At 55.1% G+C, this 17,720-nt stretch overlaps 1 protein-coding gene across 3 annotated transcripts in view; it reads left to right on the top strand.

Annotated features, from left to right (window-relative positions):
• DHRS3 (dehydrogenase/reductase 3) overlaps positions 1-17,720 on the top strand; it is a 38,771-nt gene that overhangs the window by 18,641 nt on the left and 2,410 nt on the right. For all 3 annotated transcript variants that reach the window (XM_002925585.4, XM_019806322.2, XM_011232782.3), the window contains 4 exons: positions 11,944-12,087; positions 12,753-12,872; positions 13,171-13,409; positions 17,560-17,685. In XM_002925585.4, coding sequence (XP_002925631.1) covers positions 11,944-12,087; positions 12,753-12,872; positions 13,171-13,409; positions 17,560-17,685 — 629 coding nt within the window. The remainder of the gene's footprint in view (positions 1-11,943; positions 12,088-12,752; positions 12,873-13,170; positions 13,410-17,559; positions 17,686-17,720) is intronic.

Raw genomic sequence — 17,720 nt, 5'->3', positions numbered from 1 at the left:
CCCTGGGCCCACTTTCAGAAAGACTTCCTGGAGCCTCCTGCCAGACCCGTTGAGGTTTCGCCCGGCGGCTCCTCCTGCCACCCCCTCACCCCATCATGTGAGCGCAGACTCGCCTCCCTGCGCGGAGCGGGCTGCTGCGGCGGCGGCTCCTTAGCTGTCGGGGGGCAGGGCTGGGCGGCCGGGGCTTTGTTACTGCGAACGGGTGGGTTTAGGTGGGTAGCCGCACGCTAGGTGGGTAGCGGGCCTGCTTGGCTGGCATCCAGGCACCCTCTTCCTGGGGAGGCTGCCCTTGCCACCTGGAACTGTTTCCTCACTCACCGCCGCCCCTCCCCCTCACTTTGCTTAATCCAAGTGTTCTGGAAGGAGGGGGGACCTGGGGATCCAAGTCAGATCTTTCTCTTCCTCCATACCTGGGACTTGCCAAAGCCGACCTTCCCTGGAGAGGGAGGCTCGGGGGCTCAGGGCATGACAACCATTCTTCCATTTGCTCAGGCCAGACCCTTCCACGGCCTCTTGGAACCCCTCTTCCCCTGGCAGCCCAGTCCTGCACCCCTCCTCTTCCACCAGCTCAACCCAACTGCCCCAGCGCCAGGGCCCTCCATCTGTCTCATCTGTCACCTGCCTGTAGAGCAGCTCCCGACCTGCCCCCCCCCCCACTGCTCTGATTCCCACCCTCCTTCCAAACCCCCAGTCCAGCAGTCAGAGCTGGTTCCAAAATCCAAGTCAGAGGCTCTCGTTTCTCTGGTCACAACCCTCTGAAGGGCTTCCGTTCTCACTGGGAATAGAACTCACAGCCCCCCACACCTCTCCCAGCTACAGTCCCCAACTTCATGTCTCCCACTCAGCTCTGCCCCTGGACCTCCCCCAGCACCCTGAGCTCATTCCCGCCCCAGGGCCTTTGCACTGGTTGCTCCCTCTGCCTGGAAGTTTCTTTCCCCAGATGTCTATATCGTTCCCTCCTTCACTTCCCTCCGTTCTTCCCAAACGTTACCCTACCAGAGAGGGTTTCCCTGTCCCTGGCTTCCTACCCCATGATCATTCCATCCAGCGCCCCCCTACAAAGCTTCCGGTTCCTCCCATGCACTTTTGGGTGCCTTTATATATATATTTTTTATTTTAATTTTTTTTTAAAGATTTTATTTATTTATTAGACAGAGATAGAGACAGCCAGTGAGAGAGGGAACACAGCAGGGGAGAGGGAGAGGAAGAAGCAGGCTCCCAACCGAGGGGCCTGATGTGGGACCTGATGTGGGACTCGATCCTGGAACGCCGGGATCACGCCCTGAGCCGAAGGCAGACGCTTAACGACTGCGCTACCCAGGTGCCCCCGGGTGCCTTTATATATTATGTAGTCAGTCTGTTCCTATGTTCGTTGTCCCCGTCTTCCCCGTTCACACATAAAGGCGACGCCAGGAAAGTGGGATGGACTTATGTCCTGCTGTATTCTAGAGCTTCCAACACTGCCTGGCACGCAGTCACCACTCAGTAATCCCCCTTGAGTGTGGGAGCGAGTGAGTCAGGACAGGGAGCCGTGGAGAAGCTTGGCTTTGGGGTCTAGGCTGAAGCATTGCTTTGGAAGTTCTGCTAGTACAGCTTGGCCTGTCTCAGTTTCATCCGTGCCCTGCCCTTCTGGTCCCATTTCTCGGGCTGGTGCTGCTCAAGGCTGTACGGGCTATTGAGTGGCCCAACACCGCCGGCTCCCCCACCCCCGCACCGCTGCACCAGCACCTCAACGTTAGGTGGTGTTCTCTACTGAGAGGTCCAGAGGGAGGAACTGAGGCCAAGGTCATGGGCCTTCAGGTCGCACCTCCGGCCCTAGTTTGCCCACTGCCAGGTTTTGCCAAGTGTGGTCTAAGGGTAGACAGAAGGCGGGGCGGCTCCTGAGTGTCTGGCTAGAAGTGAGACGTTGTCTACTCTTTTGTAGTCAGCCTTTGAGGTAGTTTCCCTGGGGGGTTTTCCCAGTGGTCCTGGAACCAAAAAGATTCACAAGAATCACACCCCAGGATGAGATGGGACTCAGCCCAGTCGTCACGTTTGGTTTCCAAATAGTTGCTGAAGACGTGGCTCTTGGCAGGTAAGAAGTAGGAGCTTGGGCGGGGGGTGCCCTCTATCCTCAGGGACGTAAGACTTCCGTCATGGAGGGAGATGTGTGTCCCAGGGGCTGGGAGAGATCTGGAAAGTAAAAAAGCAAGGACGTGCACAAGGGTGTTTATGGCATCTTTATTCATAACTGCCGAAACTTGCCCCCAAGATGCCCTCCAGTAGGTGAATGGATAAAAACACCAAAACATTCAAGCAATGAGATATTATGCAGCACTGACAAGAACTGAGCTATCGAGCCATGAAAGGACATGGAGGCACCCTAACGTGAGAAAGAAGCCGACCTGAAAAGGCTCTGTATACCGTGATTCCAACTATACGATGTTCTGGAAAAGACCAAACTATGGAGACCCTAAAGGGTCCGTTGTTGCCAGGGGTTGGAAGGGTGAACGGAGGCCCCAGAGGATTTTTAGGGCAGTGAAACTATTCTATACGAGACCGCGGTGGTGGGTCGATGTTGTTACACATTTGTCTAAACCCCCAGCACGTACCGCCAGCCCTGAGCCCTGACGTCAGCCACGGGCTCTGGGTGATTGGGATGTGTTGGTGCGGACTCATCAGCTGTAACAGGTGCTCCGCTCTGGGGGGACATCGGTAACGGCGAGGCTGTGCGGGAGTGGGTGCAGGGGGGAAATCTCTATGTCTTCTGCTCAATTTTGCTGTGAACCTAAAACTGCTCTAAAAGCGGGGGGCTCCGGTGGCCCCATATTATCTGGGGATCAGACACATCTTCTTGGTCCCAGTGCTCCAGGGCAGTGTGTAATCAGACTCTGCCTCAGCCCGTCCATGCCGCCACCCTCTCCTGGGGGCTCCACTCCACCAGCTCCAAGGTGACCTAGGCTTCTTCCTTCATTCCTCCAGGACCACATTTCTGTGGCTGCCGCCTGGGACGAAGTCTAGTCTTTTCTCTGTGTCTCTCTTCTGTCTCTTATAAGGACACCTGTCATTGGATTTTCGGGTCCACCCTAATCCGGGGTGATCTCCTCTCAAGATCCTTAATTAATTACACCTGCAAAGACCCCTTTTCCAAATGCATGGGTATCGGGGATCAGGAATTGGACACACCTTCTTGTGGAACACAAGTCAAGCTGTTAACACCTGCAGGGCAGCTGTGAGAACGACATCTCAAATGTCCAGAGCAGAGCCTGGCACACGGGGAGCGCCCAGGAGACATTAGCTGTGGCGGCTGTCAGGGGTCCCTTTTTGGGGTCACTTTGCTCCTGCAGAGGAAGTCCAGTGGCCGAGGGCACAGGTTTGGGCATCAGACCCAGCAGGTTGGAGTTCCGGCTCTACTGCCTACCGGCTGAGTGACTTTGGGCATGTCGCATAGCCCCTCCGTGCCTCAGTTTTCTCATTTTGAGAACGGGCACAGTACCTCCCTCCTGGAGCTGTCAGAGGACTAGGTGAGAGACTGCAGCAGGTGTCCTGCATGATGCTCGTGGTTATCCCGGTGGCGCCCAAGGGCCAGTTCCAAGCGGCACGTGGGAAGGAGGACGTCTCTGTCCAGCTCCAGGCTGCGGTCAGGGACTCGCGGGAGGAGGACAGTGCTGCCTGATCTCACAGAAGGAGCTTCGTAACAATCCTCTCCAATAGCGAGCCAGTGGTAGCCAGAACCTTCTCGGCAGGCCCGAACAGGGAACGAAAGCAACACCAACCTGTCCTGCCTGTCACGGGGGCAGCTCAGCAGCGCAGGAATGGGAAGGGGGAGCCGCCTCTAGCCCAAGTCCCTAGCAAAGAGGCCCAGTGCTGTGGCCACCTCTGACCTGCTGGGGTCAGGAGTCACTGGAGGGACACGGATAATGAACCTAAGGGCAGGGCACAGACAGGAGCATGTAGAGCGTGGAAACGGGGCTCCTGGAAGGGAAGGTGGAAAGATCCGAAATGTCTCGAGGAGGTAACCCATCACTGTCATTGTTTTTTTTCAGTCATTGATTTTGAAGCGTTGTCTTTGGAAGAAGGGCTGGTGGGCTGGTTGTGTGTGCTGGGGGACAGGCTGGTCCTCCCAAATGGCAGGAGCTAGAGGCAGCCACCTGGGATTCATTGCTAGAGAAAATCTTCTGTCCCAGAGGAGAAAGGGCAAAGGATCCAGAGCACTAGCCTTCAAACTTTATTTTTAGCAACAGAATTTTTGTAGAAATAGCTGTTCCAGAAGACTAAGAAAAGTGCCCCAAATGAGGCGCCTGGGTGGCTCAGTTGGTGAAGCGTCTGCCTCCAGCTCAGGTCATGATCCCCGGGGTCCTGGGATCGAGCCCCATGTCGGGCGCCCTGCTCAGCGGGGAGCCTGCTTCTCCCTCTTGCTCTGACTCTCCTCCCCACTCATGCTTTCGCTCTCTCTCAAATGAATACATTAAAAAAAAAACAAGTGCCACCGCTCTTGGGGCACCTGGGTGGTACCGTTAGTTAAGCACCCACCCGACTCCTGGTTTCTGCTCAGGTCCTGATCTCAGGGTCCTGGGATCGAGCCCCGTGTTGGGCTCCACACTCAGCCGGGAGTCTGCTTAAGATTCTCTCTCCCTCCCCTGGGCTAAAATAAATACATAAATAAATCTTTTCTTTAAAAAAGTGCCCCTACTCTGGATGGCCAGTGGGGAGGGGCTGGGACCCCATCTACCAAGCCTCCTACCCCTCAACAGCCCTCGAGGCTCCTCACTAGATTCCCCAGGGTTCCCAGACTCAGCATGAAAACCTCTCCCGGGAATCTTCCTACAGGGCGCCCCGCAGCCCACTCTGAGGTGGGAGGGTATCGATGACGGTCTCCACCTTGGCGGGCCAGGGGTGTGGACAAAGGAGGGTCTTCTAGGTCAGGGGCAAGGATGGAAATGGAGAGGTCTCTAAGATCCTGGGGTTCTGCCCCAGTTAAGGCTGTGTCTAGACGCAAGGCCGTGGAGCCCTGGTTGGGGTCTTCCAGTACTGGGCCCCCTGATGACTCCAGTTTTATGGGGGGGATGGTGGGATCTTCTGCGAGCAAAGGGGGACCTATTTCTGTTCTTGGATTAAGAAGAAGAAGAATAGCTAGCATTTATCATGTCCTTTCTGCATCTTCCAAGCCACCCTTTGAAATTAATGACCTTAATTTCCAGAGAGGCTCCGTGGGTTTGCTAAGTTCACGTGACTCCTGAGTGATAGATCAGAGAATTGAGCCCAGCCGGTTTGGCTCCTGAGCCTGTGTTCTAGGCCGCTCTACTCAAAGAGTAGGGGATCTCTTTTGGAAATGGACAAGACTATGAAAGAGGGGAAAACTCAAAATTTAACGTACGCTGGAGAGTGGGTGTCCACGCTCTCAGCATTTCCTGCCAGCACCCCTGCACACCACTCTCCACCCCTTCCTGGCCACACTGAATTTTGGTGTTTGCTCCTTCTCATCTGTCCACAAGGCTGGATTCTTATTACTGTCCTCCCACTGGAGGTGCTCAGAGTGGAGGAGAGCTGTGCACCCTCCGAATCATGACCCCCCCCACCCTGCCATGATTTGCGGACTCTGGGGCGTATTTTCTTCCTTTCTGAGAAGCCAACTCAGCACTACTTTGCTCCAAGACATGAGCCCATGAGACATGAGCTGTTCTGCTAAAGACCATCCCAGGGACTTGGATCTTTCCAGGGCTGCCAGTTATAAACAGATGCTCCTCCTGGGACCCACCCAGAGACCACCCAGCTCATGTCACCCGGAGGGGGTGGGGACTGTGCTCTGTAGCTGAGCTCCAGCAACGAAGGCCAAGTCCAGGCACTCATGCAAGCTTCTTCAGGCAAAGAAGACCAGGCCGGGTGGAGTAGAGTCACTCACTGTTCTCTGTTCAGCAGATTTTTCTAGAGACCTCCCCGGGCCAACACCATGTGACAATGTTAGTTGGCTTGTACTCCGTGGCTGGCCCATGCTGGGTACTAAGGTTACAAGATGGACAGAATGGATGGGAATCCCCAGAGGGCCTTGCAAGCTTGTGGGAGAGGCAGGGGTATCCACAAACAAAAGGTTAGTGTTGGCAGTTGGGACTGTGAGTCCTGAGTCGCACTGCACCACTGTTTATAAGTGGTGTGACCTTGGTGAGTCATTTTACCCATCTGAGCCTCCCCTGTGGAATGGACAGAATAACCATACCCACTCATGGACTTGTAGGGATGAAAGGAGCCCGTGGAAAGTGCTCACCAGATGTTAGCAGCATAATGGTGTCGCTATCGTAGGGAGGGTGGAAGGAGCAACCAGAGAAGCTTCAGAACTGAGGGGGCATTCAAGCAGGGTTCTGTAGGATGAATAGGAGTCCACAGTAGCCTTGGCATTTAAAACAGAGAAAAACAGCCTGTGCTGGGCCCTAGGTAGGATCACAGGGAGCTCAGAATGAGTGAGGTTCATTCCCTGCCCTCCAAGACACGGGATCTAAAAGGGAGATGGTGACGACAGCGCACTTGGGGCCAAGGGCAGCGTGTGATTTGTGGGCGTGAACCCTAACTGTGGTCCTCTGGGAGCTTCCTCACTCATTCACACAGCGATGGGGAGAGAGGTCCAAATAGACAGCCGCCTCACGTTGGAGGGGAGCTCCCGAGAGGCACCGCCTTTGGGGGGGGCAGGGAGCAGGCCGGGCTGGGACCCCCAGTGCTGAGCTACCTGTGTGTGAAGGAGCTGCTCGGGGGATGATCTGTGGGGAAGCTTCTCTTCTGCCTTCCTTTTTTAAGATCATAAATAACGGTCACCGTCCTTTAGAGACGATTTCCTCAGTACACCCGGGCATAAAGAAGAAAAGCACGGTCAGCCACGATCCCACCTGAGACAACCCCTGCTCTTACGTAGCCTGGCGACTTCCATTAGCCTGTTAGGTTTTTAGGGGCGCCTGGGGGGCTCAGTCGGTTAAATGTCTGACTCTTGATTTCGGCTCAGGTCATGATCTCAGGCTCCCTGCTCAGCAGGGGTGGGGGGAGTCTGCTTGCTGTCCCTCTCCCTCTGCCCCTCCCCCTACTCGCTCTGTCTCAAATAAATAAATAAATAAAATCTTTTTTTAAAAAAAAACCTGTTATGTTTTTAGAGGTGAGATTATCCTATCTGGACAAGGCTGCAGTCTTTTCCCCCAGCGTTAGATCCCTCAGCACTTTCCCACGTCGTGAACACTCATCATTCTAACGGCCGCAGATGAAGATATTTCAAGAGGCCGTGCTGATGTTCTCAGCTCTTTGTGTCCACGGGAAATAATACTAGAGGGCATGTCCTGAACACTTAGTGGGTGCCAGCTTCCGCGGGCTTAATTCCCACAAGACCCCCGAAGAGAGGCAATGGCTTTTCTCCTATTGGGAGAGAATGAATGCTGCTGAGAAACCTCGGTTCAAATCCCAGCTCTGTCACTCAGTTGCTGTGTGACCTCAGACAAGTTGCTTACCTCTCTGGGCCGTACTTTCGTCATCTGTACAATGGGCATAATATAACGACCTCATCAATCCCCAGATTTAAATGAAGTTTCCCCACTTACTCTTTATCCCGCTCGCTGCAATTTGTGTCCGACGGCGTTCTCACCCGGTCACTGTCTTCCCTCGCTGGAACCCTGGCTCCCTGAGGCGGCCGCAGCGTGAGCCCCCCGCCCCGGAAGGCTACAGGTCTTGCTCGCCTTCCCTCCACGTAGGCCAGCCACGCAGCCCGAAGGATGGGAGCTAACCGATCCCCCCAGAGGGCCAGGGAGGCCCCAGATGTGAAGCCACCCTGAGCCCTTACTTTATAAGCCCAGCCTAAGAGTGGATCCTGGGGCCGCTGGCCCTTCCCAGCTACCCCCCGTCCTGGGAGTGAACTCAGAGGAGGCCAGCTTGGGTTCCACGGGCTCATAAATCTGCCCCCTCCTCGGGCTGCTCACCCCACGCTCCTCAGACCCCTGTGTCCTGCCTGCCCGTCCTCTCCCTCGTTCTGGCACTGGGTGGGACTCTTGTCCTGTCAGCTGCCCGGGGTCACCCCCAGCTGACTCTGGGCAGGTTCTGCATGGGCAGGCCTGCTGGGCTGAACCTGCCAGTTCCCTGGTCAGTGCCTCTGGGTCCGCAGGGGGGTCCTAGAGGAGGAGAAACCAGGAAGGGACAGTGGAAGGAGCAGCTCCAACTGTTCTCTACTCAGCTCTCTCCCTCACCTCCCACCCCCAGAGGACCAGCCCTGGGCCACCCATCGAGGCACGCATGGGCCGGAGCCTCATTTTCATCTGAGACTCACGCCTTGCCCCCTTCAAGGGCCCACACCTCTGACCTGACTATCTCACAGCTCAGCCCCAGGACGGTTTTGAGGCTCTGGGGGAATCTGGATCTCCCTGAATCTTGGTCCAAGCAGACTCTGTGTTGAAGGTTTTGGGACCCCAAATGGCTCAGTCGAGGAAGATGGGATGGTCTCAGCCTTTTTTTTTTTAAAGATTTTATTTATTTATTTGACAGAGAGAGACAGCCAGCGAGAGAGGGAACACAAGCAGGGGGACTGGGAGAGGAAGAAGCAGGCTCCCAGTGGAGGAGCCCAATGTGGGGCTCGATCCCAGAATGCCAGGATCACGCCCTGAGCCGAAGGCAGATGCTTAACGACTGAGCCACCCAGGCGACCCGGATGGCCTCAGCCTTAAACCTCCTCCCAGGCCATCCCACCTGTGGCCGTGAACATTCATTCACTCGGCAAACAGCACACACGCTCCTGGGCCCTGGAATATGAAAATGAACAAGCCAGGCTTGAGGCCTGCAGGGGTCTCCCAGCCCGGGGTTGGGGTGAGGTGGGCAGAAAGCAAACCTGTCCTAGTGCCCAGGGCGAGGTGGGGGCTCTGAGCACAGAGCACAAGGAAGCCAGCCCACCCCGGCATCCTCAGCAGATCCTGAAAAGGAAATGAAACCTGGGGTGTATCCCCTGACCATGGAAGACAAGGGGACCCAGCTTTCATTTTATCCCCCTCCCCTTACTCCAGCCCCTCTCCCTCCTCGGGGTGCCACAAAGACGGTCCTGGCCTCCCTGGTTTTCTGACTGCTGTTTTTCTGGGCAGACCAGGGATCGGGGGATTTAGACTCTACCCTCCTTACCCTATCTGAGAACTGGGGGATCAGGAAGAGTTAGTTAACCATCCAGGAGCTCCTGGGCCCTTGGTGCCACTTCTGCTGGACCCCCAGGCCCACCTGTTCTTGCTGAGAAACAACCTAAGGTTCCCAGAACGAAGGACCCCCGTCCATGCCACTGCTCCAGACCCTCTGAGGTGATCACTTGTGCTGCTAGGACCCCTGCACCTGCCAGCACCCACCCCGGCTTCAAGCTTCCCCTCTCTATCCACTTGTCCAGAGATTCTCAGAGTCCCCAGAGGCATTGCCTTCTACCAGACCCTAGGGAACTGTGGAAGCCCCGTGGTCCTGTTCCCTGTAGGAGCTGGAGGTGAGGTACGGTTGGGCAGGCACCAGAGCAGAGAAAGAAGGCGAAGGATCACCTTCACCTAAGGCGGCCATATTCAGAAATTAGGCGGAAGGGTGGATAGATGGTGGGAGAGGATGAGTTGAAGAAAGAAAGGAGAGGTGGATGGAAGGAAGGCAGGAAGGTAGGAAGGAAGGATGGATTGGGTGGGTGGATGGAAGAAAGGAAGGATGGATGGATAGATGGACGGACGGACGGATGGATGGATGAAGGATTGGGTGCATGGGTGGGTATGTGGATGGAAGAAAGGAAGGAAGGAATGATGGATGGATGGATGGATGGTGGACGGATGGATGGTCGGACAGACAGGTGGGGTAACAAGGAAGGATGGAAGGAAACTGGGGGACAGTGACCACAAGGCAAGGGTGAGGTTTGGTGGAGTGAACGATGCTTGCACCCAGTTGCCCTCCTACAACAGATATTTGTTTTCTTCTTCCTGAAGTGTATCTCCCTGCCTCTCCTGGAGGAACACATTCTTAGTCTGTTTTTAGTTCAACAGACAAGAAAGTGTTCCTTGGAGCCTGTCTAATTGCAGTCTGTTTGCCCTTGATGGACTTTTGTGGTCATGGAGAGCCACGAATGGAATCCTTCCTTCTAAAACCCTTCCTGTATTTTAAGACTTCAATTACAAGAAATACAGTGCTTGGGCTAGGTGGAGTCTTCAAACCGGGCTTTCCCAGGGATGTTTGAGGAGTTGAAAAAAGCGCTTTTATTTTCTTTTTAAAAATATTTCAAAAGTTTTAAAAACGCTAGTAAAAAAAGCAGATCCGTGGGAGACCCCCAGCTCTTTTGTATAGCTTGCCAGCTACATCCTTTTGGGGCCCTTTCCGCTTAAGTAAAAGTTCTGAGATTTTAAGGTACATAGTTGAAAAACTGTTCCCATCTCCAACTACTTGTCTGTGTGACTTGTCCCTACTGTGTCACAAAGCAGACTGGAGAAATCCACTGGATTCTGGGCTGGTGTAATTGGAGCCCCTTCTGTAACTCCCACTTGAAAATGTTTGCCTGCCCAACACAGCTTTTCCCTTCTCATTAGTTGTTTCTAGAGGAAGAAAATATGCAGTTGGACATGTAATTTCTTCCTTTCCCTTGTTTCACACACTGGGTTCCATATTGAGTTTTATTTTTCAAGGAGAAATTTTTTTTTTAAGATTTTATTTATTTGGGAAAGAGAGAACGAGCACAAGTGGGGGGAAGGACAGAGGGAGATGGAGAGAGAGAAGCAGGCTCCCCACTGAGCAGGGAGCCCGACGTGGGGCTAAATCCCAGGACCCCAGGATCATGGCCTGAGCTGAAGGCAGACGCTTTGACTGAGCCACCCAGGTGCCCCTCAAGGAGGAATTTCATTGATAATTTTAGAAAGAAAGAAGAAACAAAAATAGAAACCCATTAGACTAATCCCCAAAAAAACCTCATCTCTTCCTTTTTTTTTTCTTTTTTGAGATTTATTTATTTCAGATAGAGAGAGAGAGAAGAGGGGCAGTGGGGAAGGGAGAGGGACAAGCAGACGCCGTGCTGAGGGCAAGCTGACATGGGGCTCGATCTCTTGACCCCAAGATAATGACCCAAGCCAAAATCAAGATGCTTAACTGACTGAGCCACCCAGGCGCCCTTCTTCCTTTTTCTGTTGCCTTCCAGCTCCCCCCATTCTGTCCCTCTGGGCTCAGGATTCTTAGTTCCCCATCTTCAAGCCCTTTTACCATCAGGGGCCTCACTGGACCCACGACCTGTCATGTCATGGGGAGGTAGGTGGGTTGTTCTTGCTTAGATCAACGTTGAGAATTAGCCGGGCTTCTCCTCTGAGCCTTTTATGACCAGCCATTCACAGATTTGTCCCACCGCGTTAGGAATCCATTTATCGGCCGTACCAGGGTCTCCTCCTAGTGCAGTGGGGCCCACATGCATTACCAGTGGGGGCGGCATCTTCTGCTCAGTGGAAGCCTGGTGCCTCTCCTCGCGCCCTCCTCCCCAGTGAGACCGCAGCTAGGGGGGAGATCCACTTCGCCTCTGTGGGCCTCATGGCCAGGACCTTCCAGTCCATTCTGGTGGCTGGTGCTCATGAACCTGGCTCTAGATCTAATGGGAGAGACGGCCAGCTTGTTCCTGAGAGCATTCCGGAACACCGTAGAGAAGGAGTTCTGCTGTGGCTTCTGGAATCGAGCTGGCAGGGGGCGTCCTGTGGAAAGCAACGTCTAGGAAGGACTTGTAACTAACGCATCAATTGATTGGTCATAAATGGGCTCAGAAACTACTCGTTCATTTCAGAATAGGCTCTATCCCTTTAGAAAAGCATACCGTCGCTGTGCTTTGCAAACTGCCTTTGGATGCAATCAGGAAGGCCAGTTACTTTACTTGCCAGTTACTCGGGCGGATTGCTGAATTTCTGATGCCAATCACGGAATCACAACGGCTTACGCAATGACCACTTATTTAGTGCTGTCATCCTCTCCTTCCAGATTGTTCTCTGGGGCCGGACTGAGAAATGCCTGAAGGAGACGACGGAGGAGATCCGACAGATGGGCACCGAGTGCCACTACTTCCTCTGTGACGTGGGCAACCGGGAGGAAGTGTACCAGACGGCCAAAGCTGTCCGGGAGAAGGTAAGTAGCCTAGAAGGGTCTGTCCTGAGCTCGGCTGGACCCAGGAGAATAGCAGCCAAGGAGATCAATCTCACCTGGCCTGGGAGAGAACCTTGCTAATGGCAGAATGGCTGTTTCCGGGCGTCTTTGGGGACTCTCCTGGGAAGCTGGCCCGTGCCTGGTGTGCGTGAGTGTGCACGTGCATGTGTGTGTTACTCGGGGTGGGGATTAGGGGGGTGGGTTGATTGCATAACACCTGTTGTCCCCTTTAGAAGCTTCGGCCTTGTGAGTTTCTGTCCTAGAGCCTGTGGGGCAAATGTCCCCTGGCCCTCTGGGAAAATCCCTGTCCTGACTCCAACCATCTGTTTGCACTGAATGTCTCAGTGAGCTCTAAGGGAGCAAAACCCACCCTGTTTGGTATCTGGCACACAGTGAATGTTAACTGCTTTTATGTAACAATAACCCCGTTTATTATAAACCTGCTTTGTGCCATAAAGTCTTTCAGACCCTCAGATCCACCCCGGTATGGCTGGCATCCCCGTCTCACAAATCCAGGTCGATGCCTGGAGAGACAATGTGGCTGTCCAGGGGCACACAGCCAGTGTGGAGGGGGCAGGTCCCTGCGCTGTGGGTGCCGGCCGCCAGGACCAGCTGCCCTAACGGCCCCGTGGCCCCCTTGCCCGCAGGTGGGCGACATCACCATCCTGGTGAACAATGCTGCCGTGGTCCACGGGAAGAGCCTCATGGACAGTGACGATGACGCCCTTCTCAAGTCCCAGCACATCAACACCCTGGGCCAGTTCTGGGTAAGGGCCATCTGGGGCCACAGCCAGCCCCGGGTGTGACAGTGACCCGTTCCTTCCCTCCCGGGTGCCGTCTGGGTGTGGGGAGAGGCTCACCCGGGCTGGGGCATCTGGACGTACAGGAATGGGGGGCAGTCAGGGCCCTGCAGCGGGCAGGCTTGGCCCCCTCCCCTCCCATCCTAGGAGAGCTCATCATCGGAGGGGTGCGTGTGCCCTGGGGTGGCCCGTTCTCCCCCAAAGAAGTTTAGAGGGGCTGCTGGAGGTTGCGGCTGCCCCACACTGACCTCCCGCCCGCCCCCAGACCACCAAGGCCTTCCTGCCGCGGATGCTGGAGCTGCAGAACGGCCATATCGTGTGTCTCAACTCTGTGCTGGCTCTCTCTGCCATCCCCGGCGCCATCGACTACTGCACATCCAAAGCCTCAGCCTTCGCCTTCATGGAGAGCCTGACCCTGGGGCTGCTGGACTGTCCGGGAGTCAGTGCGACCACCGTGCTGCCCTTCCACACCAGCACCGAGATGTTCCAGGGCATGAGGGTCAGGTCAGTGAGCGGGGCACTCGTCTCCCCCACCACCCCCGGCCACGGCCCACAGCAGATCGGACCAGGGGCACGGGGCACACGTGCACAGAGCCCTGGCAGCGAGAACCATTTCAGAAGCCCGTTATCTGCGGCTTTGTGGTCTCAGTCCCGAGTCTCCGTCTGCAAGGCAGTGGGTACCTCAGTGCTTTAGGTCCTGCTTCTCCGCTCAGGGGGCTTTTGTAAAGTATCAGTGCCAGACGCATGCCGTGGAATATTCCCCAACCATCAAAAGAGAATGGAGTGTTCATCCAGGAGCAGCGTGGATGAATCTGTAAGTCTTATGTGGAGCAAAAGTAGGGAGACGCAGAAGGGTGGGTGCGTTCTGCAGGAGCATACTGTCTGAAGCCCCAGAGCCCAGCCACGGGATAGAAATCCGAGCGGTGGCCGTCCCTGGAGCACGGGGCCATAGCTTGGGAGGAGGCACAAGGGAACTTTCTAGGCTTTTAAAAATGTTCTCTCTTCCCGATCCTAGTGCGGTTACATAGGTAAAAATTAATCATGCTATACACTAAAAATTTATGCCTTTTTAGTGTATGCAAATTATAGCTCAATTTAAAGAAATACGGAAGCCCAACCATCTCTCCTCCGGGCCAATTAAATCAAAGGGAATGGGAACCATTGGCTTAGAGCTCATACTTTGGTGCCAACTCACCTACCCCTGTAATGTCCCCAGTGACCCTGGGTCCAGTGAGTTCCCACTGCAGCCTCCACTGCTCATCTGTAAAATGGGATGATGAGAGGGGCATCTGGGGGGCTTATTTGGTTAAGCGTCCCACTCTGAATTTGGGCTTGGGTCATGATCTCAGGGTCGTGAGATCGAACCCCACATCGGGCTCCACGCTGAGCGTGGCCTGCTTAAGATTCTCTCTCCCTGTCCCTCTGCCCCTTCCCTGCCCCCAGCTTGCTCTCTCTCTCTCTCCCTAAAAAAAAAAGAAAGAAAAGAAAAACAAAGGGATGGTGTGGACATCTACACCTAGGGTTCTGTGATAAGAATAAAATGGGACCTGGCATGCCACAGCACATGTGTATATAGTAAGTGCCCAATAATTGTTGCTATAATGATGTGGGGTTGTGAAGGGGCATAAAGTCATAGATAAACGAAAATGCGGAATCACCCAACAGCCACTTTCCTTGCTTTTTGCAACGCAGCACACAGTTCTAGGTTTGCCTTCCAGATTATACGTATCAGCTTCTTCCAGAAACAAGGACGATGTGGAGGGTCCTGGTGGGAATCGAATGAGTCAGCGGTGGAGGGCCTTTGGCAGAGGGCAAGCCGTGTGGGGATCCCTCAGTCCCCCCGAGCTGTTAATATTGAGAGTGGTTTGCTGACAGCACCGTGTCTCTACACTTGCAAGTTCTTGAGCCGGTTTTGCTACCTGTCTGAGCTGTACTTCGCTAGTCTGAAGAAGTGTGGGAGTCCTATTTCCCTCAGGGGCTCCCGAGGAGGGGTAGAAGTGACACTTGGAAGGTTCTGGCGCAAAGCCCGGCGCACAGACGCTCAGGATCGAACCGCTGCTCTGCTGTCTTAGATTCTGTGTGTAGAGGACGTTGGATTAACGACAGTTAATGTTCCATGTGCCCCTCCCCCCATCACGTCTTGGTTTGGCTTCTTTTCATCTGGGCATACAGGAGGTGCTCCATAAATGCATATTGGATAGAAGAGCAGCAGGGACTATCCGGGGTTTCAGCTGGGCTCCAGAACACAGAAGTAGGCAGGGTATCAGCAGACCTCTAGCAGGGTGCCTGTCTCACCTTCTAGCATTCTCCTGTCCCACACATTAAGGAAATGCAAGGTTCCCCCAAGCGGTCATTCTACAGTGGTTCAGGGTGTGGGCCCGCATAGCCTCGGGCCGAATCCCAGCTCTGTGTGACCTTGGACAAGTCACTTAGCTTTCCTGTGCCTTAGTTTCATCTCTAAGAAGGGATAGGTAATGGACCCCCTGCTTCACAGGTGAGGTGGGCTCCGGGATGCGAATCCACCAGCCTGCCTGGCACGTAGTAAGCGCCAGGTGAAGGTTAGTCACCTGTGGATGTGTGGCTGAGCCCGGAAGGGTCTGGGGAAAGAGTCATAAAAGGACGGTTGGTGTTCAACCAGCTCCCATTTCTTAAAAGAAAAAAAAAGAAGAAGGAAAGCACTGGCTTCCTCTCCAACCATGAAAAAACTGATGGGCTTTCTGGCAAGAGCGAGCCGGCAGAGGTGGGAGCTGTTGTTTGCAGATTGCGCTTTACTGGTCCTGTTCTATGTTCCAGCCGCGACAGTTACTTTACAATCGCGGCTGCATTTGGCCCTCAGCAGCCCTGTGAGAGCGCTCTTGTCCCCATTTCACAGACGTGGGAACTGAGGCTCAGAGGAGCGAAGTTACTTGCCCGGGGCCACACAGATGGAAACTGGCTGGGCATGCTTCTTCCACAAGTCTGGGCTACCTCCGTGGGAGTAACTGCTCTGCCGGTTCCCTGTGTACCCATTCCACCCACCAGGAGGGAAAGGAGAAAGACCCTCCAGCGGGCGGACGTGCTGGCATCCTCTGTCAGGTTCTCCTGCAGGGCTCTTACTAGGAAGGGCCCCCCGAGCCCATGGAGCTTGGCCTATCCCTCCTGTCTGCCCTTCCCCCAACTAGCGAGCAGGACCGGCCCAGGTCGGGGCTGGAAAACCAGACTGCCCGCTGTGTCTGTAGGGTTCCGGCCTCCATGAGTGGCCTCAGCACTTTCACCCCTGCAGGGCCCCCGTGGCTGCCCTTCTAGATCGCAGGGCTGTGAGCATCTTGGCTGCATGTTGGGATAGCAAAGGAAGCCTCTCGTGGGGAATGGGGGCGGGGGGAGCAGCCATGGGTTCTCTGAGACCAACCCAGCCCGTGCTCGGGTCCCAAGAGTTGCCTTTGCTCAAGGTAACATCAGCTCCGGCTGACTCACCTAAGCCCTAAGTGCTTCTGGGGCCTGAACAGCACACAAGCCTTTTGTGGGATCACGGTCCGCCCTGTGTCTCCAGGCCCACGAGGGCAAGGACAGAGTTTTAGCCTGAGGCTCATGCTGGCCTGACTTGAGTCCTCAGAGCCTCCCCCTAATCTCCCCAAAGCCTCAGCTTCCTTCTCTATAAATTGGAGCAAACGGCTCCTGTTGTATTTCGCAGGGGCCTGGCACTTAGGGAGCGTCTTCACAGTGCGGGTGTCAGGCCAGAGGCCTCTGAGCAGGCGTGAGAAAGCTCCCTGGCGTTACGTGTTCAGTCGTTCATTTACCGGCCCCCAGGAAAGCGCTCTGTAAATGTTTGGATGGCTCAGTCAGTGAATCAATGAATCAGCGAGGAAAGCGGCGAGCTGGGCAGAGAGGGGCATTCCTGCAGCCCCTGCCTCCAGAGAGGACGAGCAAGATACATATGGGGAACAGCAGGTTGTTCAGGGGCATTGATTGAGCACCCACTGTGTGCCAGACTCTGCACAGAGGGGATAAAACAGAGCAAGACCGACCGGACCTCGGCCCCTGTGGAACTCACAGTCTGATGGGGGAGACCAGTCGTGAACAAGGAGACAAGCAGATAGGCAAGGCCATTCCAGAGGTGGCAACTGCAGTCAAGGGAATTAGCAGGGGGAGGAGATCAGAGGCCACCCCAGGTGGACGAGCCGAGAACCCTCTCTGATGGGAGAGCAGGTAAAAGGCCCTGAGCTGGCAAAGAGCTTAAGTGGCAAGAACAGAAAGGTTGGCCAGGATTGCTGGAGCAGAGTGACAAGGGAGAAGGGTCAGGCAGTGGGTGGGCAGGGCCCACACTGAGCAGGGCTGCAGAGGGCACCGGGAGCCCTGGGAGGGTCTGGGCCGGGCAGCCGCAGGATGGGAGTGACATTTTAAAGGATCCCTGGGAAGCATTTTGGAGAAGGGGTCCCAGGGGGTGGGCTACAAGATCGCCAGTCTCAAAGGGAGGCTCAGTGGGAAGAAAAAGAAGGGGGGAACTCCCAGCATTTCTGGGGCAGCAGGTGGGGGTCTGGCAGAGCCTTCCAAAGAGGCCTCAAGTCTCCCAAACAGCAGACGCCAGAGGGATGGGCCAGATCCGTTAGCCACGGAGGCGGTCAGCAGGAGTGCTGGCTTCGCTAGAAAAAACCCCTGTTGTTTCCTCCTGCGTCAGGTTCCCCAACCTCTTCCCGCCGCTGAAGCCAGAGACGGTGGCCCGGAAGACGGTGGAAGCTGTGCAGCTCAACCAGGCCCTCCTCCTCCTCCCGTGGACCATGCATGCCCTCGTTATCTTGAAAAGGTAAGCGCAGGGGGTGGGGGAGCACAGGGGGTGGG

The sequence above is a fragment of the Ailuropoda melanoleuca genome, chromosome 11 (genome assembly GCF_002007445.2).
Source record: "Ailuropoda melanoleuca isolate Jingjing chromosome 11, ASM200744v2, whole genome shotgun sequence".
In the NCBI taxonomy this organism is placed as follows: domain Eukaryota; kingdom Metazoa; phylum Chordata; class Mammalia; order Carnivora; family Ursidae; genus Ailuropoda; species Ailuropoda melanoleuca.
The sequence above is the reverse complement of the archived record's forward strand: the minus strand, read 5'-3'. Positions and strand labels throughout refer to the sequence as shown.